This window comes from Urocitellus parryii, chromosome 10 (genome assembly GCF_045843805.1).
Source record: "Urocitellus parryii isolate mUroPar1 chromosome 10, mUroPar1.hap1, whole genome shotgun sequence".
NCBI lineage: Eukaryota > Metazoa > Chordata > Mammalia > Rodentia > Sciuridae > Urocitellus > Urocitellus parryii.
The window spans coordinates 103659469-103683423 of NC_135540.1; the positions used below are offsets into that span (position 1 = coordinate 103659469).

The 23955-nt window shown below is 33.4% G+C and overlaps 1 protein-coding gene across 4 annotated transcripts in view; it reads right to left on the bottom strand.

The window, feature by feature from the left end:
• The window catches only part of Exoc1 (exocyst complex component 1), a 50932-nt gene that overhangs the window by 1977 nt on the left and 25000 nt on the right, over window positions 1–23955 (bottom strand). For all 4 annotated transcript variants that reach the window (XM_026386268.2, XM_026386250.1, XM_026386258.1 and 1 more), the window contains 8 exons: window positions 19818–19923; window positions 14110–14273; window positions 13179–13286; window positions 11754–11830; window positions 10953–11181; window positions 7146–7329; window positions 4415–4614; window positions 1289–1483 (listed from right to left, as the gene is read on the bottom strand). In XM_026386268.2, coding sequence (XP_026242053.1) covers window positions 1289–1483; window positions 4415–4614; window positions 7146–7329; window positions 10953–11181; window positions 11754–11830; window positions 13179–13286; window positions 14110–14273; window positions 19818–19923 — 1263 coding nt within the window. The remainder of the gene's footprint in view (window positions 1–1288; window positions 1484–4414; window positions 4615–7145; window positions 7330–10952; window positions 11182–11753; window positions 11831–13178; window positions 13287–14109; window positions 14274–19817; window positions 19924–23955) is intronic.

The window sequence follows — 23955 nt, forward strand, 5'->3', positions numbered from 1 at the left end:
TCCATGTGAACGAGGCATCATTTATACTTTTCAAATAAGGAAGAGATTAAGCAACTTGCCCCAAATCATACAGCTTCATCTGGATCCGGATTATGAACCCATTTCTGATAATAATCTCTACAAGCCCACTGTACTATATTCCACACTAAGATCTAAACAAACAAAAACAAATCCAATCAAATAAAAGAGAAGCAACTTAATGCCTTATCACAATAAAACATGGATATAAAGTAAGCAGAAATGACTATAATTACAGAAATATTATTGCTTTCTTCTTCACAATTTATTAAACTGATTTGCATATTATGAAACTTTCTTCTTGTACTAAAAGTGGAAAACAGGAAGAATTTATAGAGGAATATTTTAGAGAAAAGCAATATATATTCAAGCCAGGATGGCCAAAAGAATGAAGTAGCTGAGCACAGTGGCACATGCCTGTAGTCCCAGTGACTTGGGAAACTGAGGCAGGTCAGCCAGGACAACTTGGCGGGACCACCAGAAACTTAGCAAGACTCGTCTCCAATTCCCCAGAAAACTTGGAATGGAACTATTATTTGACCCAGCTCTTCCAATCCTCAGCATATACCCAAAGGACTTAAAATCAGTGTACTACAGTGATATGGTCACATCAGTGTTTATAAGCAGATCAACTTCACAATAGTTAAACTATGAAACTAACCTAGGTGCTCTTCAACAGATGATTGGTTAAAGAAAATATGGCATATATAATACACAATGGAATATTACTCAGACTTCAAGAAGAATGAAAATTATGACATTTACAAGTAAATGGATAGAGCTGGAGAATATGATGTTTAAGTAAAATACGTCAATCCCAAGAAATCAAAGACCAAATGTTCTCTCTGATATGTGGATGCTAACACAAAGCAAGGGGCGGGGAAGGGAATTATAGAAGTTCACTGGATTAAACAAAAGAAAAGAAGGGAAGAGAGGAGGGATGGGATTAGGAAAGACAGAGACTGAATCAGACATAACTTTCCTATGTTCATATATGAATATGTGACCAGTGTAACTCCACATCATGTACAATCACAAGAATAGGAAATCGTACTCCATGTATGTATAATATGTAAAAACATACTCTACTGTCACATATATCTAAAAAGAATAAAAAATTAAACAACAACAAAAAGACTATCTCCAAATAAAAAAATAAGAAGGATAGAGGATGTAGCTCAGTAGAAAGATCCTCTGGGTTCAATCCCCAAACCAAAAACCAAACAAGTAAGCAAACAATAAACCCAAAACCAAAAACCCTGAAGCATACCTGAAGTAAGTTTTCCTCTTCACATAAATGTTTATCAACTTTCTTATAGAGGTTATCTAGGCCTTTTTTCACTTCCTTTCCAGGATATTCTTTAATAACTTTACGAAGTTCTTGTTTGTTAAATGCAAGTTGGTAACTCACTTCCTCCTCTCTTATACCTTGTGCTACTCGAGCCTCAACACCTTCAAAGAAATGCTTTAAGGAGATGAAAATAAATAATAGTTAAGAATGACTGTTGTTATCATTACAATTAAACAAAAATCAGACAATAGCTGGGTGTGGTGATGCATGCCTGTAATTCCAGCTACTCAGGAGGCTGATGAAGGAAGATGGCAAGTGTAAGGCCAGCCTCTGCAACTTAGCAAGACCCTGTCTCAAAAATAAAAGTAGGGCTGGGTAATAGCTCAGTAATAGCACTAGCCTAGCATGTAGAAGACCCTGGGTTTAATCCCCAGGACTGAAACAAAACTAAACAACAACAAAAAAAACCCAAATTGGTATTATGATACAGTACATATCCATTGTATAAAAACCAGACAACATGTGTGAAAGTATAAATAACAATCACCTATTATAACACTTAGAGATAATCATTATTAACATTTTAGATTTCTTTCTAATCTTTTGATGTAAGTACACAATTGAAATTACAACTCCATACCTTGCATTTTCCACTGAATATTGTGAGTTTTTTTGGTGCTGGGGACTGAACCTAGAGCCTCACACATGCTACACACATACTTTACCACTGAACTACACATCTTGATTTCTCTTAAGTACAAATTGTAATGGTTACATAATAATCCGTCTAATAACTGAATCACTATTCAGTTAATGGATATTTTCCTTTTTTGGGAGTTGACAAAATCTTGTCATATCTTTAAAAATATCCCTTATAATTGTCATAAATATCTTTTGTATATAGTACTTACCCACAATACTAATTATTTTCTAGCAAAAATTTCAATAACTGAAATTACCCAGTGGAGTAGTATGACCATTTTGAAGAGCTTTGTTGTGTACGAACTGCTTTCTAGGAAAGTTCAATCAATTTACATTTCTGTCAACAGTATATAAGACTGCTATATTGAATTATTATAAAACCATGGTTGCCAGAGTACAAAAAGATTGTCATTTTATTCCATAATTTTTGGGCTAAATGAAATTAATTGCTCTCAAACATTTAGTAGTGATTCAGGAGCTGTTCCTAGTTACATACTGGAGTCTTGGTACTTTACTGATTTTAAAAAATCTTTATTTAAATATATTGATTACAGTATGATTACAAATATTCTTCTCAGGTTGTCTTTAAGTATGTTTAGATTTTTAAAACATTTTCTTTAGTTGTTGATTAACCTTTATTTACTTACGTATACGTGGTGCTTAGAATTGAACCCAGTGCCTCACACATGCTAGGCAAGCACTCTACCAACTGAGTCACAACTCCAGCCCTATATTTGAATTTTTAATATGAAATTTTGCTGATATGCCTGTATTTAAGCACTTTACAATATGATTTAATACTGATAAAGACAATACCCTGTCATTACTATTTTTTCCCCTTTGGGTACTAGGGATTGAACCCAAAGGTGCTTTATCACTGAGCCACATCTCCAGCCCTTTTTATTTTTTTTATTTTGAGAATGGGCCTTGCTAAGTTGCTTATGGCCTCACTTAATTGCTGAGATTACTGTGTGTACCACCATTTCTGGCAATAAATGGTTTTCAATATATTTATTTTTTGAATCTTGCCCCTTAATCAGAGACTAGTATTTTCAACATATCATACATATACTGGCAACGATAATCCCTACTCTCCATTCTTTAACTCTTATGTAGGTTTCAGGTCTTACTGGAGTAGATAGAACTATGTTAAATAGTAAAGGCTTTTGGTGATGTTTCCACTTTAGATTTAATTTAAAAGAAAATGCCTATAATGCATTAAGCATCATGCAGGTTTTAGGTTCGAGATGGATGTGTGTGTGTGTGTGTGTGTGTGTGTGTGTGTGTGATCATGGTTGAACCCAGAGGGTGCTTAATCACTGAACCACATCCCCAGCCCTTTTAAAAAATTTTGTATTTTGAGACTGGGTCTCACCAGGTTGCTTACAGTTGCACTAAACTACTGAGGCTATCTTCTAACCTATGATTTTCTTGCCTCAGCTTCCAGAGCCTCTGGGATTATAGGCATATGCCACAGTGCCTGGCTGAGATGGATCTTTTGTCTGATTAATGGAGTACCTGCTGGGCATGGTGGCACATGCCTGTAATCCCAGCAGTTTGGGAGTCTGAGGCAGGAGGATTACAAGTTCAAACTCAGCCTCAGTAACTTAGTGAAGCCCTCAGCAACTCAGTGAGACTCTCTAAATAAAAATGGGCAATGGGCTGGGGATGTGGCTCAGTGATTAAGCGCCCTTGGGTTCAATCCCTGGTTACAAAAAGAAAAAAAAAAAAAAAGTAGCCGTCTGATTCAGTTTTATAAGGAATTGGCTTTCTATATTTGATTAAATGTCTTTTAAATATTTCTTTGAATTATTTGCAACAGATATGTATTTGGTTTTAGTTTCAAATGAAAAAATTATAAAAGATGATTGATCACAATGTGGGCAAAGTTAGTTAGAAGGGTTCATATTTAAGCTTCTGCTATGTTAAAAAAGTACCCTAAAATCATCATCTCCTTTTATTATTGATCTGCTCTGTTAGGAAAGAAAGAAAAGCAAAGGTAATGTACAAAACAAATCTTGGTTTCCTTTTATCTTGGCACAGGCTGGTCATTATGAGGCAAGAATGGAAAGAGCCTGGTATAACAGAAAGCCCAGCCTGGGTTCACTCCCACCCCAGCTTTGCTTTTACATACTATTTTGATGGCAGGCAAGTTTATTTACTTTCAGTTTCTTCATCTATAAAATGAGGGAATACTACCTTAGCTCAATCAATTTTCATAAAAAGAAATAATGTGCATAGAATATCTAGCAATGTCTCCAGACTGTCATCTTTGATAACTGAGTCTTTCTCCTATGTCAGTAGACCAGCAACTTTAAGATAAATAAATGCATGTTATTCACATGTAAACAGATGCACACAGGTACAAAACCAAGAAAAAATTCTGAATAAAAATATATTTACATTTAGTTTTTCAAGAGGCTGTCCTAAAGAGTAGATAACGTAAGACTGAAGGTGATCTGTGTATTTCTGTTTGGCTTCTTTTTTTTCAGCTTCTAGACAGGAGATTTTCAAACGAGAAAGAGTTGCAAAAATATGGTGAAAGTTTTCCATCATAACCACATCCCTGGGGGTCTTCTGACTTTCATTTGCTACTTTCTCCACTAAAATCAAAGCAGAAAAAAATATAAATAAAATCTCTGATATGACTGTGACCATATTTAGTTATCAGCATAGTGGTGATTCTTTTTTATTTTTTCTCTTGTATGTTTAAGAATCAAGCACATTTCTGGACTAAATAAATTTTTTTTTTTTTTTATCTTGGAGAGTCTTTACAGACACCTGAACACAGTTAAGTCATCCTAAAATAGAACCATGTATAAATGGAAATTTAGTATGAGTTTTTTTTTTCCCCACTCCCCTGCAATAAAGGGGACTGAACCCAGGGATGTTCTACCATTGAACTTCATCCCTGGCCGTCTTTACGTTTATTTTGAGACAGGGTCTTGCTAAATTGCAGCATCTGGCTTTAAACATGCAATCCTCCTGCCTCAGCCTCCTGGGCGGCTGGGATTACAGGCATGTGCTACCATGCCCAACATAAAGGTGACTTTTTAAATCAGTGGGGAAATAAACTATTCAAAATGTTTCAGGACGAGTTTTTTTTTTTTTTTTTTTTTTTGGTACTGTGGATTGAACCCAGAAGTGCTTGACTACTAAGCCACATCCTGAACCCCTTTTTATTTTGAGATAGGGTCTTGCTAAGTTGCTGAGGCTGGTTTTGAACTTGTGATCCTTCTGCCTTAGTCTCCCGAGTTGCTGGGATTACAGGCATGTACCACCATGCCTGGCTAAACTGGTCCTTTTGAGTACATTAAATTAAATCCCTATTTCACATCTTTCACTAAACTCCAAGTTGATTAATTACTTAAAATGTAAAATAAATGAAAGGCAATTGAATTAGTGAAATAGTTTATAGCGTATTCAGCTGGCAAAAAAGTTGATAATACACAGTAATATCTAGCACTGATACAGCATATATAGTAATGGAAACTTTCACCAACTGCTCATAGCCCTAAATAGGTACGAGTTCACCATATCATGGTAATTTGGCAAAAGTCTTGAGATATATACAACCTCTTTGGCCCAGAAATTCTATTTATTTACAATTTACCCTAAGGAAATTTTTTAAAAAATTTATTTATGTATCTTTAGTTTTAGGTGGACACATTAGTTTGTTTTTATGTGGTGCCGAGGATTGAACCCAGTGCCTCATGCATGCTAGGCGAGCGCTCCACCACTGAGCCACCACCCCAGCCCCCCTAAGGAAATTATTCAACAAGTATACAAAGATAAATAAACTAGAGACAAAGTAAAAACATATTAATAGAAGATTTTTAAAATAAATAATGAAATATGGAAGACTATCTAGTCATTAAAATGATTATAGTCATACATATTAATTGACAAGCATGCACAATAGGATTATAGGGTTCAGCAGCTTCCAAAATAGTATGTGTAAGGCATGATAAAAAATTTTGCATTAAAGCACACATGCAGGAACACCCCCACCCCCCACACAATATATATGTGCATATATACTGAGAAGAAGAGTGACACTGAACATTTTGGAAGAATAAAAATTAAGTGTCATTGCGGCTGGGGTTGTACCTAAGTGGTAGAACACCCGCCTAGCCTGTGTGAGGAACTAGGCTCGATTCTCAGCACCACATATAAATAAATAAAATAAAGGTCCATTGACAAATAAAAAGTATTAAAAAAATTAAATATTATCGCTGAACAATGAGATTACAAATGATTCTTGCTTCCTTCTTGATTTTAAAGAATCTGTTTTCCAATTTTTTGAGGAGGTATTTAATAAGCACATTTTATTTTAGAATAAACAGTACAAAGCTAATTTGAATTTTAAAAGAAAAAAAAAATCAACCAATCATTAAATCTATCTTTTCTCAAATGTTTCTATTCAAAATGTTATAAGCAACTGATGAAATGATTCCACTTCTTGTGAATTTCTTAGATTTTAAAATTCTTTTTTTAAATTTATTTTTTGGTTATTGGCGGAAACAACATCTTTGTTTGTATGTGGTGCTGAGGATCGAACACAGGCCGCACGCATGCCAGACAAGCGCACTACCGCTTGAGCCACATCCCCAGCCCCTTAAAATTCTTGAGTATAAGTAATCAGTACATTATTTCAAATTAAATGACATGTCTATACTGTTTCTAATTTGATTGTGGGATTTGACTAGGAAGACAGTGAGTTATAGTATTATGGCACTAATCTCCCTGTGCAACAAAAATTGAGGCCTAAGGAACTGAATTGATTTGTTCACATTACATAGATATCACTGCTCATCATCTTTAGAGACTCTTGTTAAAATGCAAATATAAAAAAAAATGCAAATATAATCTTGGAGATCATTTTTTGTGTTTAAAAATGATTTTCAATTTTGTATAGTGATAAGTCCCTATAAACTCTAAAATGTAAGTGGTTTCTGAATATAAATAGGTTTTATGTACTGCTTCCTTTTCGATTTAAGAAACCTTTAACTTCAGAAAACTTAAAATAAGACTATAGAATATGGAAAAGGAAGGTCATTTGTGTCTCCAATGTTTGAATTACCAGAAATAATGAAAACAATAGTCACAAAAATTCTTTAGAACAAAAGCTTACCATTAACAAACACTCCTCTGATGAGTTTGGTATAAGCTTTATCCAGATCTCCACGACGCTCTGCATTTTTAAAGATTGATTCTGCGAGTCCAGCAAATTCTTCAAATTCAGCAACAAATGGAAGAATTCCTACCTTACTCTTCTTTGAGATCTTTACTTCTTCCATTTGCCTTATTTGATTACTCTAAAGTTAGGCAGAAAGGAGGGGAGAGAAATAGCCAAGGAACTTAGAAACTAAATATAATTATAATCAAATGCATATGAGATGAAGGCAGGGACATTAGTACCCGAGAATATTTGGAATGCTTATTTATAGCTTGAACTGTTAAAGATGAATCACAACAAGGGAAACCAAGAAATACTAATTGTATGGATTTTAAAAAACACTTTTCTAATATGTCTTATTTAAGAAAATAAGATTGAATAAGGAAAAATCAAACAAGACACATTGGAGAATTGTGAACTTCAGGACTGTTAAATAAAAAACAATAAATATGCAATTCTATCATTTATGAATTTATGGGTGATTGCCCATTCTGTGTTAGAGCAGATCAGATACCAGAGTACACGTAAGATCTCTCTGGGTTAATAGAACTGATGGCCATGTGGCCAAGTTTGAGAACAATAGCCATTTCTAATTTTCATCAATCTAAAATTTCTGTTTGGATAGGAAAATTTTCTCTTTGGGAGTATAGTAATGCAGAGGGAGGACAGGTATTTCTATTATAGGTTTGTATTATAAAGTTGCCCATCTATTAATGACTTAATTCTAAGTTTAGCAAAGTGCTTGTGCTTGACAGTGATCAAGTGTAAAATGGGGATGTTTTATATAGACAGAATCCAGACACCAGCATTGAAAAAGACCTGTTGCTTCAATTGTGGAACTATGTAATTCTTAGGGGATCTAGATCTATTCACAGTCAAATTATTTCAATTTCTTCGTATTGTTTAATGTGTCACAAATTTGGAAGTATAATTTGAACATATGAAATGGACACATAATTATTTCAGGTATTAATATAGAAGGCCCTGTGAGTACTGTCAACTATTTCATATTATCTTTACTAATGTTACCCTTCAGTAACGCTGATATCCATGAGGTGTAAATTTGGATGCAGCGGAGAAGGCAGTGGTAAGACTGCAGGTGCTTGAACCACAATGTCTGGGTTCGAATAGCAGCTCTGTGACTTTTTAACTGTTGACTTCAGGTAAGACACTTCACCTGCCTAACCACCTGCCTGATGGGAGAGTGGTGGTGGTATGAGATGGTGTGTGCAAAATGCTTAGATCTGAGCCTGGTACATAGTAAACACTAATTATGAATGCTAGTCTATTGTTCTTACTAAGCTTCATATAGGTATTTCTCTGTGTAGCATTTAAAATATATAGGACATATAGTTTGAAGACACTTAACATTAATAGGAAAAGTGTTTGTGTGTGTAAAATCAGGCCACTGCATATACTAAACATGACCTCACACATGCTAGGCGAGTGCTCTACCTCCGAGCCACAACCCCAGCCTGCAGGGAATGTTTTAAATCCTCTCTGGATTTGTGTCAAGCACAGAGTAGAAATAGTGCATTCATTTAAGAAAAGGGTTATCAATGAGGAAATTCTAACAAAAGTCACCCAAATTTCTCTCAAGGTGGTTACCCAATCATACTGCCATCATCAGAACGACATGCAGGTTATTCACTGTTTAAGACTACAACTTTAATGATAGCCATATGTTATATTATTTGTTCAACTTTTGTCCATGGTAATTTAACTAAGTCAAATAATTCTTAAAGGTTTAAAAGAACAAGTCTGCATCACCATGGTGTGAAGAATCCTGAAAAGCAAGTGAAACACGGTTAAGACAAGTTCTGGATCACAGAATTCAGCTTGGTAGAACTTGATGTATAAGTGACTCTAAATTTCACTCTAGTACAGGCAAGGATAGCTTTCTTGTCCTATTCTTTGAAGAACACTTGATACTTTTTGCTTGGGCACCTGATGGAACTGTAGAACTCAGGTGCTGTTCCACATTCTGTAGTCATTTGATATTTATGCTTTTTCCTCAACACACACAGATCCTGTTTATTACCTTTTCAAATTCTGCATGCCCTAGGTTTTTCTCCTTTTAAATGCCAAAATATACAATACATATAACCTTGTTGGGAACATACAGTCTGCCAGACACTATAAGATATGATTTAAAATAGACAAAGAGATGAATGATAGGCAGCAGGTAGGTCCTTTAGACATCTGAAATTTAGGAGATAATGTGAATCTATACTTTTCTCTAGGTTACACCATTTTTCTAGTACCTGTCTTGAGAGTAACAGGACCATTCTTTAATAAGCCATTCTTAATTACACAAGCTATGCAGGATTAGGCTCTTATTTTATGCCAGGTGTGTTAAGCACTTCATTTGAACCACTGTGTTCATCTATCTATTGCCACATCCTAAGTTCTACTGGGTCAAGCAAGAGGTACTCCATGAACTTACGTTTTACTGATAAAAACAATTAAGCCTTTACATTCTGTAAACATGTAGTGTCCTTATGATTTAGCATTACAACTGCATCTGCATCACATGGAACTCATTATCTTAGCCTTTGGTAGCTCTTCCTTTTCCTTTTAGCTGTCAGTCTATAGTCAGACTTAGGCTGACAGCTAAATGGTCAACTTTCATAGTATTTCCAATACCAAGTGAAATCATGTTGGTAGGATTAACAAGTTTATTAAAGAGATAGTCAAGTTTCTATAACAGATTGCTTTTATAGCTTCAGAAACTCTGTAAATATTATTTTACAGAGTATATAATAAAATATGTATAAAAATGTATATACTTTTTTATACTTTTACATAAAGTATAAAAAATGAGCCAGGTATGGTGGCATACACCTGTAATCTCATCTACTTGAGAGGCTAAAGCAGGAAGATCACAAGTTTGAGGTCAGCCTGGGCAACTTAGCAGACTCTAGTCTCAAAATAAAATGTTAAAAAGACTAGAGATGTGGCTCAGTAATGGAGTGCTTGTCTACCATGTAGGAGGCCCTGAGTTCAATTCCTAGTAACTTCCCAAAATAAAAAATACATAAACAACATGGGTTTTTAATTGTCCTTAATATTTTTTTTACCTCTCATTATTGCATGGATATTCAAGAGTTAGCTATAACTGAGAGGTTACAGAGTAGAAATACTCAAATGATACATATCCACTTTTAAAAAAAGTAAATGCATTAATAAGATTAAACCCTTTTTAAAGGATATGATCCAGCTCAATTCAGACCTACAAACTTATGAAAACCTAACAGACTATAAAGAAAGTTGTTAATGATTTTTTTACCCTACTAGAATAAGAAAAATAATGATTACTGGATATTATTATAATAATTCATTCTTAAAATAAAGCAATACAATTATTAAAATTATTAAACTACTAAAATAAAGAAAACTATCAATTAAAATAATCAAAAATTAGCTTTCTCATAAGAATATAAGAAAAAATTGTAACAATAAGCCCACATGACAGTTTGACTTGTTCCATGAAGTCAATGGTCATTGAGATGTCAGTAATCAGTGGCTCTTTTACACAGCTGCTGCCACTGTGCCACCTACTCTGGAACTTGCCAAGATTCACAGCACAGCACAGATGGCATAGTGCCATCCCACTGTTCATATAGGTGGACACCAATACCCATTTTTAAGGCTTTGGGGGATGCAAACGTTAGAACCCCAAGAGAAAGCTGGAGACCCCTTGATCTAATAAGTACCTAGTTTTAAGAAATGATTAAAATTATTTTTATAAAAAAAACTTACAATGCATTTGTCAAAGTTTCTTTTGACAGTCACTAAAACATTTCCCAATGTAGTACTTAGAAAAGAAGCAGGATCCACATTTTGTGCAGTCCATACATGGTGACTCATTTTGACTAGCATGTAAAGGGAGTTAAAACTATCAATTTTGTCTCCTAATGCAATTAGGTTGTTTAGTTCTGGCTCAATGCAGCGAAATATTTTAATCATCATTTGTCGAATCATATCTTTCCTGTTTAGAAAATATAAAGAATATAAAAGTTATTATAAGCTTCAGGTGAATTAATTCACAATATAAAATAACTAAAATTTAGTGTTTCAATGAAAAATGTCCAAATTGATGAACTTACTACTGTACAATTTCCAATATAAAAATATTTTAATGAAGGTAAGTTCTTATTGTTCCAATAAGCTTTATGTCATCTGTAAAGATGGATTCTGAAATGTGTTTCATGAATACTAAGAAATACATTACAATTCAAAGGCTGCCTCCTATAAGCAAATGTCAGAATTGGATGAATCTTCTGTGATTACTAGGAAGAAGAGTTGAAGGGCCACACAACACCAATTTTAATCCAGTAAAATGGACATTCTTATCAGTGCTGTCAGGTTACTGGAAAACACCTGCACTCCTCAATGAACAGCACTTCTCTATGTTTCAATTTGAAGTTTGTTTTTTTGGTGCTGAGGATTAAACCCAGGGCCCTGCATATGCTAGGAAAACAACTAACTGAGCTACATCCCCAGCCCACTAAAAGTTAATTTTTTTCCCAAAATAAATAAGAGACATTAACAAATACATACTCAGATGACACAGCCAATTGTGTGCTAGAATTATGTTGTCGTGATAACATTCCTCCATCCAGATCCTCTGCTTCAGTCTGTAAAAATTATTTAGGTACTTTACATAATAAAAGACCAACAATTTGACTAGTTTATATAGCAAAAGCCTGCTCAGTCTTAAAATGTCTAGGAGAGAATACACTATGAAAAGTAATGATTTTTTATTGGTAGTATAATGATTTTTTAATGATAGTATTCCTAATGAAGCTATATAATTTAGTGTGCTATTTAAGGATATTCATGAAATGCATTTTTATTAGAATTTTACCTGAGAATTACTTTGGGGTGAGAAGGTGTATTTATCTGTGTGCACATGGTGGGGGGAGGGAGAGTGCTAGAGGCTAGGAATATTAGGAATGGCAAGGCAGCTCAACAAAAAAATGGAAAATGTCCAAAAACAATTTTTAAAAGAAAATTGAAACAATTAAGGAAACCTCACCAATCACTGTAACAAAACTTGAACATTTAAAAATATATCAGGGGACTAGGGTTGTGGTTCAGTGGTAGAGTGCTCACCAAGCATGCATGAGGCATTGGGTTTGATTCTCAACACGATATAAAAATAAAATAAAGATATTGTGTCCACCTTAAAAAAAAAAAAACTGGAAAAATACTGGCTGGGGTTTTGTGGCTCAGTGGTAGAGCACTTGCCTAGCATGTGTGAGGCACTGGATTTGATTCTCAGCACCGCATATAAATAAATGAATAAAATAAAGGTCCATCAGTGTCTAAAACAAACAAACAAACAAAGATCAAAAATTCTTATAAACCAACAAATAAGCAAACTTATCACCAATACCATCATTAACAACAATGAAATCCCAACCATTTCTAGCAACAAATGAAAATCAGTCATAAAATGAATTTTTTGTCTAAGGAAAACATTTTTAAGATGACCTTAATTTAAAAAATCACTCTATTTGTACTGTGTTTTTAAGTTCTTCAAATTTTCTATGCTAGAAAATCACTTATTTTGTTTCCTCACATTTATGCCACCCCAACGCATGCTGAACAGGCATCCACTTTATAGAAGAGAAAACTAGGGATTAAATGATTGGCTTAAGGTGTGTAGTTAGTAAATATTATATACATACACATACACATTTTTTCTTGGTAATTATTTGAAATGTTAAAATTATTTTTTAATAATATTCTTTAGAAAGTAAACACAAACATTAGAGAATGTTTAGGTGTAAGACATTCTGGACTATCAGGTGCCCAAACTATCACTGCTTTCATTATTTTATGATATGACAAAATGTTTAAAGATCACTATATCACACATTCTTTCCTTTTCTGTTTGGATAATGAAACTCTGACCACATGTTATTTAGTTTAATTATGTTACAGACTATAAATACCAGTCAAAATAGATGTACATCATACCATAGTTCCAGGCATACTTGGATGTTGCTGCAGTTTGAAAAATTTACTTATGAAGTCCTGTTCTGCCAGACACAGGGGTTCTAGTTCACTTAGTACCTGTTCAAAGATCTAAAGAAAACCAAAATGATCCTATAGTGAAAAAGCTGTATGAAGTACTTAAAATAACATCCCCAATTAATTCCCTCTGTTATAAGGACCTGGATTATACTGCATTGCCTTTGGGCTTCTGTTGGGTTTCTGTTGGGGTTCTGTTGGAGAACCCCATAGACACCCCCTTCCAAAAATGGTAGGACAAATACAATATAACCCAGGTAACACAGGCCCACAGAACATACTTAAAAAAACTCAAAAGGGTTTTTCTCTTCAAATCTAGGAAGTGGAACACAGAGATAAACTTTTAAAACTTATTTGATTAATGCAGAGCCCAGTTAAGCTGTTATTTTCCCTTTGTGGTTATTTGAATAACTTAGAGATGAGAGCACTTTATAACTGAATTATTTTTTTGGTACTGGAGATTGAACCCCGGGATGCTTTACCATGGAGTTATACTCCTAGTCCTTTTTATTCTTTATCTTGAGATAAGGTCTTGCTAAATTGCTGAGGCTGGCCTTGAACTTGTGACTCTACGACTCAGCCTTTTGAGTTGCTTGAATTATAGTCATGTACTATAGTGCCTGGCACTTTATGATTTATGAAAATGAATTTTAAAGAAACTTTTATGTTATTCAATTGATAATTCACATTTTAGCTGCCATTTGACTAGTATTTTTTTTTCCCCAGATTTAATTCGGAATTGGAAAGAAAGACATGGCTAATGTCTTAAAGAAACCCCAAAGAACCTAAATCTTTGAAAACACTTAAAGCAACCGTAAACTGCTGTTAGAAAAGAAAAAGTAATGCTAATGGTTAAGAAGTACTTGTTTTATTTTACCTTATCAAATTTGGTTCTGTCAGCAACATCAAGATCAGATGCAGACATATTTCCCATATCCAACAGGGAAGATGACTGGGATCTGCGATTCCCTGAACTCTGAACACTGAGTTTATTTAGACTAGAAGTAGATCCAGTTAATTTCCCAGAACTTCCGTGAAGACCTAAGAAATAATAAAACTTTGAAAGTTGTGATCTTTACAAATAAAAGATCTGGAGTATAAATCAGGGCTACCTCCTACTGTCTTGGTCTTTTAGGACTCACATTACTTAGTGCACAAGGGGCAGGATGTACAGTGTCCTTGTTGTTTAGTAACATTTGTGTCCCATTCCAGTGCATATTGCAAAGAGAAGCAAAACTACACAGATCCATAGAATAGGATTGAAAGGACCAGTATGCTAACTTGATTTTGTTTTATTTCTGCAGAAAACTGCCTGAATCATTCATGTCCACCTTAAATCTGTATATTAGGTTGATCTATATGTAACTGCCAATACTTAATCATTTTGCCCTATAAAAAAAGAGTCAATTACATATAATTCAACTTAATATATTCCAGGACCTAGAAACTCTGCTTTTTCCAGTAAATGAACTACTTAACTCCAGTTCTTTAAAAACTAGAAAAAATAAAGAAAAGCAAAGCATACTGAGAATTTACTATACTTAAAACATAAATTAAATGTAATGCATGTATCACTAATCATACTTATAATGAGATGTCTGTGTTTAGGTTGAATTTAGGTATCATAGCCATGAAGAGAAGTAAGAACATACGGCTGGACAATCTCACAACACCAAGGAATTAAAGGATTCAAAATTTATAAGAAAATGTGATATTATGACTCAGAATTAAATACAAACAATACATATAATATTTAAAAACATTTTTCTTCAATACCTCTCATTTAATTTGTACTACTTGCTAATGGTCAGAAGGGACAAATGGAGATCTAATAAGTGCAGTTAAGACAAACTTTGGCTTCATTATGCAAATCTGACCATATCTGTAAATTTTTTAAAAATAGAGTTTCTAAATACAGCCTGAAAATAGAAGTTTGATGGTTAAGCCTTTTCATAAATTTCTGACACTAAGTTTTACTACTTGCCATATAATTTCCTATATTACATATTTCTTAGATATAGCCATACCACTACCATCATGTTGGTTTTCTTTCTCCAATACCTGGCAGTTCAAAGCAATTGATATTTCTGGTATTAACTTTTTCAAGACAAATAACTAGTTACTAGACATTAAACAAACATGCATTGAGAATACCTTCTAATACACTAAGCATACTCACTCTCTGTTTCCTGTTTGACAGCACTTTCTTTTCGAGGCAGTGTAGCTGTGATGGATTAGGTTGCAAGCATCAAAGACAAAGACAAGTTAATAAACTGCAATTTGCACAAACCATGCACAAGAGGAAGTTAAAGCTCTAGTTTAAAAGACACATGCAAAGAACCATGAGCATCAAGTAACAAGAAGTGGAAACACATGTTTAGTTGGTCAGCTACTGTTTGAGAAATTATGAGAGAATAAACTTTACTAGTTTTTAATGTACTGTTTTTTATATTCAGTAAAAAAATCTATATTTCTCAACACCCCCACATACTTTTAAATGATTTTTGTTTTAACGCTAGGAAGCTGGTACATTTAAATTTAAAAGGTAATTTGCAAGTTCTGGTTTCTTGAGAAAATGAAGTTCAAGTAATAATTTAATACAGTGGAGATTTATTAGAACGAAGTTGTATATTTAGATATTAACAATCTTTGTTCCTTGAAAGTTCCTGAAAGAAATCTCTACTGTGCTAAATAATTTTGTACTATATCTTATGAAAATTATGTAAGGGATTTAAGACCATTTTAAAATTAAAAACAAATATCGAGCTTAATTACTAATTTGTCTTGTGAAAAAGCACATATTTAATACTAACAATCAGGAGATGCGGAAGGGGAAGGTTGAAGGAACAGATTTAATATAAGATTTTGAACTCTTTTAGGGTCATCTGGCATTTCTTTTATTCTAAAACTTTGCTTTATATAATATTTATATATCATTTTTAGAGCTCATCTTGTGAACGATGCTAAACTCAAATTATAAGTTAATGTGGGGCTGGGGTTGTGGTTCAGTGGAAGAGTGGTCATCTAGCATGTGTGAGGCACTGGGTTCGATCCTCAGTACCATATGGATATAAAATGAAGATATTGTATCCACCTAAAAAACTAAAAAATAAATACTTAAAAAAAAGTTAATGTGAAAGACAAAAAATAAACCATAGAATGAAACAGGAAGCTAAAGAATATAAACATAATCTAAAATTACCTTAAGAACAGAGAACAATGTGCCAGTTGACACCATCCCTGAATACTTCAAAGCAAAAGACCAAGTATAAGCTTTTAGCTTACTAAACCTGTGATACAGATATCTTCCCAGCCATGGCTACCTGAAGCTCAAAGGAATATGAAACAAAAATCCTGCACATTAAAGTGGCAAAGAGGAATTGCAGTAGAGATAATAGCTAGCTAATCTGAACAGTACTTTCTACTGGTCTTTGGTTACCATTATGCTATGTTCACTAGTTTCAGGACAGAGCCTAATATTTACATAATTTTCTTTTTTTAGTAGCCAATAGTGAATACAGAGTTACTAGTAGTGCCCATTAATTATAATTTGGGGTTCATAAAATTAATCTATGTTATTTATCAGCAATAAGGAGTACTACAAGTAAACATTTTAATGTCTTTAAATAATCCTAGGAGAATATAAACTTAATAAAGATAGGGTCTTTGCTTGTTGCATTCTCAGTACCTATTGTATAATAGGTATTATTATATGTGATTAATGACTAATTATTGAATTACAATTCTAGCCAGCTGTGATTGAGCGTTGTATTCAAGAAGGGTTTTAGCATTAACAAGATTTCTTAGTGGAAAAACAATGATATAATGATTTTGGCACATAATTTTTAAGAATTTATAATATTAAATAGGAGGGAGAATAATAACAAATGAATATATTAAGTAACTGTCATGTAGAAAAAAATGATGGTGATTTTAAAAATAATTACTAAATTTCCTTTGCCTGCTATTTTATTGAAGTATATTTGTAGGCTATAAAGAAAAAAAAAAGTACCAAAATATTCATCCTAGGGTAAAAATTCTTTGCCTCTGAGGATATCAAAGTAAACTTACTAATCAAGCTTATTAATGATCTATATAAAGACCTTATCACATACTTTCCTGGCATCTTTAATATATTTTGAATTATTTGAATTAAGTAGATATTAAAGACTTAAGAGTTGCTTAAAAAGAGAAGGATGTTCCCTTGGCTCTCTATAACTATACTGACTATGCAACTTCCTTTTGTTACATTCTATCTCACTATTCATATCAGAGTTACTAGTACTGCCCATTTCCTTTTGTTACATTCTTATCAGCAAGTAAAAAGCAATAGAAATTTAAATTTCATTTATAATTACTTAACTTTGATTCACTGAAAAGTTATCTTTCCAAATTTTCAGGTTTCTATTTTAGTTTATAATTACTATTTAAAGTTCATTTAAACATCATTTGGATCATTGAAAAAAAATCTTTAAAAAAACTACATTTTGCCTTATTTGGCATTTAGGTCATTTGTATTTAATTTGAAATTTACTTTTTTTTTAAATGAATGTTTCCAACTAATAAATTAGATCTTCAGAGATGAACCAAACTGTTTTTATCTTCTGAATCATTTAGTTTTCCTTCTTGCTCTCTTTTTTAAGTTTTCCTTCTCTTATAGCTAAGATCAAAATAACTGCTACTGTAGTTTTCTAGGCATCACAAAATTACTCTCCTATTCATTACTTTTTAATAGATACATAGGAAAAATATGATTCTGACACTTCTAAAAACTATGGAACTGCCTTCTAAATGTGCATTATGTGAATTTATTTATTTATCTATTTATCTATCTATCCATCTATTTATTTATTCTCTGGTGCTGGAGATTGAACCCAGGGCCTTGTGCATGCAAGGCAAGCACTCTACCAACTGAGCTATATCCCCAGCCCTAAAAATGTTTTTAATGAGATAATATAAGAACTTCTCAAGGAGTAAGAAAGAAAAAGTTTAGGTTTCAGGTTAATGCATTGATAACACTAAGATACTATTATACTTGATTTAAGTTTATTTTTATTATTTCATTTATTTTAATGTGGCTCTGACTTGTTTTCATATACAGAAGTTCTCTCGATATAAAATGGTTCACTAACAAGTGATGACAAATATACTTAATGAAACATTAAACATGTAACTGCATTAATAATATGCTCTTTACTCAAAAAAAAGCATAACATATCCACAGTGAAACATTAACAAGAATACACCACTGTTCAAGAACAATTAACCTTTAGGATGAGTTAGCATTTCTGTTTCCAAAAGCCTAATGTCCCAAGATTCTTATCAGTATCTTTACTAAAGTTTATTATATTTACTGACAAACAATTTCTAATGTCTGGACAGTATAACTAATATATTCATGTATTATTATTAATTTTTTTTTGGTAGCAGGTATTGAACCCAGTGGCTCTTAACCACTGAGTCATATACCCAGCCCTTTTTATATTTTATTTAGAGACAGGGTCTCCCTAAGTTGCTTAGGGCCTTGCTAGTTGCTGGGATTGACTTTGAACTCACATTCCTCCTCCCTTCGATTTACAAGCCACTGAGATTACAGGAGCGGGCCACCATGCCCGGTTGGCGCTGTATTTTTTAAATAACGGTGAATAAAAAAGAATTACCACTAAAGACAGTCTTCTCTGTTCCTAAAGAATAGAAACATGTGCTATCAATTTTCGATCAAGTTTACTGGTTACTGAGTTGCTTAGGGCATAGGCTACTTTCAACAAGCAAATGCTAAACTCATTATTCTAAAGGAGAGCTATGCAGACATGGTGAGGAGGATTACACAATGTAGCCCTTTAAGGCCAGGTTTGGACTTGAATAGGCACAGATTTTCATCCAAATGGAACTCCAGAGATGGATACATGCAAGAGCACAACTTGGCCTCAGCACATCAGGGTCCTTAACTTGATACTTTCACTGGCTATTCACAAATTATGGCTTTTGTCCATTTAAAATATTTAGAAGCAACAAAAAAATAACATGTGTAACAAAAAATAAACATCGCTTTAGGAAAATAAGGCATAATCAGAGGGAAATTTTGGGCATTTTTATAGTCCCTTGACAGGGAAAAAAAATTCTTAAACTTTCTCTTTAATTCAAAATAGCCAATGAGAAGTAAGAAGCCGGGAATCACTTTCATTTCTCTGAAAAGAGCAATGACTTAAGAGATCAATGACCTGCACCCACTGTTACAAAGATCTTCTAGGGAATCAGAAACTGAACTTTCAACATCAGTCTCATAGTCTAATACTTTCTCTACCACACTGTGCTTCATCTTCTCATCAACTGCTTTCCCTATGAATATATATTTTTATATATAGCATAAACACAATTGCTGTCACAAAACCCACAAATTATAGTTTTAATTAGTAAAAAAAGTATATATGTTTTTATGAAACATTCATAAATCAAATGTATTAGATCTCCTCTTTCATTAATTCTATTGTATCTTCTTCCATCTTGTTGAAAACATCTTAGAATTATGTCATAAATAAAACCATTTATAATAGGAAGATAATGAACCAACATGCCTAAGCTTACCAAACTTCTTGCTTTCTTTAGTTGTGCCAGTCATCTTGATCTTTGCAACTTCAAAGAAATCTTTGATTTCTCTTTCATACAGTCGGGATAAATAATCCATGTAATTCTTAAAACAAATGTAACATGTACTTCTTATTAATAAAACATATATAACAATTTCTACTTTTCAATCTCCACCCAATCCCTCAAGTTTCTTATAATTTTTTTTTTTTTTTTTTTTGGTCAAAAACCTTGGTGCATTTAATAGTATGTTAAAAAGTAGGCTACTTTCTTTCACACTTTTTTTTTTTTTTTAACTAGAGACTGAACTCAGTCTCAGGGGTGTTGTACCATTGAGCTATATTCCCAGTACTTTTTATTTTGAGATAGGGTCTCATTATGTGGCTGAGGGCCTTACAAAAGTTGCTGAGGTTGGCCTTGAACTTGTGATCCTAAACTGAGGCTCTGAAGTCACTAGGATTACAGGTTTACACCATTGTACCTTGCACCGTTGCACACTTGAAATATTGTTACAATCATACCTGGCAGAATATTTGAATCTGGGAAATCATGTTTCTGCTGTCTCATGTTGTGATGATAGCACAGTACTTTACTTTGTTAGTCTAATACAGGACACTGAAGTGGTTTTGATGTTTTGCTATGACTGTGTTATAATCCATCTCTAATGAATTGTTTCCTTGGGGCAATTTCCTAAGGTCCCTAGGGTCCAAAGAATATGATTCTTTATGATTCTTCCTCCACACTGCCATGTTGTTTGACTGATACACAGTGCCCCTGGCAATGGGGAACATTTAGTTTCACTGAGTCCTTGTTGAACTTGGGTGTTATGGCATATATAAATTATTTTCAGTAAGAATTTTGAACAACTCATTTTCATAATTAATGTGTTTTCTTGAAATGGATTTGGTTAACTGTTCCTTACATGAAAACATCCATTATTTAGCATGCAAACTAATTTCTTTATCATCTCTGCTTATTGTCACATAAAAATACTTATGCCCTCAGGAAGGACTCTTCAACAGTAGGAGGCCAGACATTTTTCCAAGTCCCAAGTTTAATGCCATTATATCATAGAGTTTGACTAAATTTAAACAAATAATGAGAAAAATTATTCCTAGCAATTTTTAAAAATTTATCAAGGAATCTAAGCTTCAACTTCCTTTATTTTCTCAAATTAACATATCATTCTTTAGAACAGGTTTATGTTCCTGCTTTAAAGATCAGGTATAACTTTCCAGAACTTACAAACTATGTAAACATTTGGATATTTTACTCAGAATTCACTTTATTTATTTATCTATCTATTTAGTTAGTTATTAAAGTTGTAGATGGACAGAATGCCTTTATTTTGTTATTTTCATGTGGTGCTGAGGATCGAACCCAGTGCCTCACACATGCTAGGCAAGTACTCCGCCACTAAGCCATAACAGCAGCCCCATGGCTATGATTCTTTACACATGAAGAATCTGGACTTGACTTTTTCCTATCCTTCCAAAAAGGGGGAGTTGTATACACCAAACAAGGGGAAATAGCTATCAGGATTTAATTAGGTATTATTTCTTAGAAAAGAAACACTTATTTGTCTGTTTCCTTCTTTCTTCTTTTATTCCTTTGTTTCTTCTTCCTTTTAAACAAAATTTCTGTTTTTGATAATATTTCAGCAACCCAACTGGATTATGAAGAAAAAAACCCATAATGTTCCAAAAGCTCAAACCACAGGGTTAAGTAAGATTCCTGGGAAAGAAGTCAATTTCACTTAAAAAGCTCATTAATATTGTCACTCAAAAATATCCTTGGATCAGAGAATAATTCCATAAATCATCACTAGGTAGGCTCTAGTCTTGTTTGTTTACTTTAAATTACATTCATGAATACTGCATTATATATAAAGATAGGACAATAATACTCACTGAGAACACAATTAGGCAAAAAGCTTATTGATTATTTTACTTATTTGAACATTCACTAGGGGACAAAGCACTTGTTGGCACAAAACTCTTAAGGAGATATAATTTGTGTTTAATTATTCAAAATATTAATCCTCCTAAAACTTCAAAAGGCAAAGAATTCCAGTACTGTAAATATTTTCCTTAAGATATGTCCAAATCAGAATTCTGTTGAATGAAAACAAAACAGAACAAAACAAAATATAACACAACAGTAAAGTTGTATAATTCTTAACAGGCTATTTTTTTTTTTTGCTATTTTTAAATTTGTTCTAGTTATACACAACAGCAGAATGTATTTCAACTCACTGTACACAAATGGAGCACTACTTTTCATTTCTCTGGTTGTACATGATGCACTCACACCATTTGTACAATCATACATATAGCCAGGGTAATAACGTTAGTCTCATTCCACCATCTTTCCCACCCTGATCTCACTTAAAATTGCTAGCTAGATAAGATATAAATAAAAACCTTAGGAGATGAAAGTTCTTTTTGTAAAGCATTTTTTAAAATATTTATTTTTTAGTTTTAGGTGGATACAATATCTTTATTTTATTTTTATGTGGTGCTAAGGATTGAACCCAGTGCCTCATGCATACTAGGCAAGCATTCTACCACTAAGCTACAACCCCAGCCCTTGAAAAGCATTTTTAAAATTATAATATAAAAGATTATTTTAGCAAGATTATACTTTAAACGGGCAAAGGTATTTTAAAGAATGACAGATATGTGTGTATGTATGTATATGTCTGTGTGTATATATACATATACATACAAAACACTCTTTCTATAAAGAATGTTCTACTATCAAATACGTTGACATCAATGCATTGATATGAAAATATAGTCTTGCCTCTTTCTTTACTTCATACTTCTCATAAATCTCTATCTTACCCTCTGCCTTCTCCTGAAGTATGAATCTAAGATATTAGATAGGAATTATTTTTATATCACAATTTCAATATTCTCAATACACAAAGACAAAACATAGCACTATTCAAATCCAGGACATCTTTTAGGGTCATATTGTTCACACAATTATTAACACAGCTTATGAGCTTAGATTTTATATTTTAAAATTCTAGTTCACAAAAACTTAAAAAATTTTACATATTTCTTTTTTTTTTAATTAAACTGTTCTTTAATAATGCCATTCACTATTCATTTATCTGAATTATATAGGTGGCAATTCTTTAACTCTATTTTTTAAGAAAAGGGGCAAGATATCCAATTTTAAACTAAAGATTATAGCATAAATGCCAGGAAGTATAGTCCCTATGGCTTTCTGCTACAATGGCCATTACTAATCTAAGTCAGACAATATTGCTCAGCAGATCAAAACTCACTGCCCCCACCCTGTCCAATGTCACACCTAGTGAAAGTCAAACCCTTTCAGTGATCTACTCCCCTTTCAGATTTGCCCAGCTCCCACCTAGGGATCCATCCCCTTACCCACCATGTTCCTTCTCAACACAGCAGGCCTACTATGCCCCAGGGTAATGCAGCATGTCTGGAAAGCTTCCGGCCAGAGTCCCCATTGCTCACCCCATCCCTGCTTATTTTGTAATTTGTGCTCAAATATCATTTCTTCATAATGCCTTCACTGACTTCCCTATTTGACACTGGATCCTTCCCCAAGTCATGACATTCGATTTTAATTTCTCCTCAGCATTTAAGCAGTACCTTCTAACATACAGTATAATTAACTTCTCTAGAATGTACACTGGGAGAAGGTGAACATGTGCCTGTGTCCATCAACCTGACATCTATGTAAGCACATACTAGGTAACTCCATCAATTTACTGAGTGAATATATGAATGGATGACCCTGCTCTTCCCCAAATGCTAATTTTAGTCACTGATATATACCACTGTCCTAACCTCTAATCCTGTGAAGATTGGCATCATCCTGCTGCTTGTGCCTTTGGAATCTGCCTTTAATATTCTCTTTTTATTCCTACAATCATCTTCCTGGTTCAAGACCTCATTTCATCTGAATATTACATTAGGTTCTTAATTATTTTTCTCCATGCTTGAGGAATGCCATTAGATACTATAAGTCCCATCTTTTCAACATAAGTTCTCACAGCAGAGTATGAAATTTCTGCTTTAGTCATGATAAACCTCCTCACTGTCCTACACAGGCACATTTCCCCCATCTTTGCACATTTTGCTCTCACAACTTC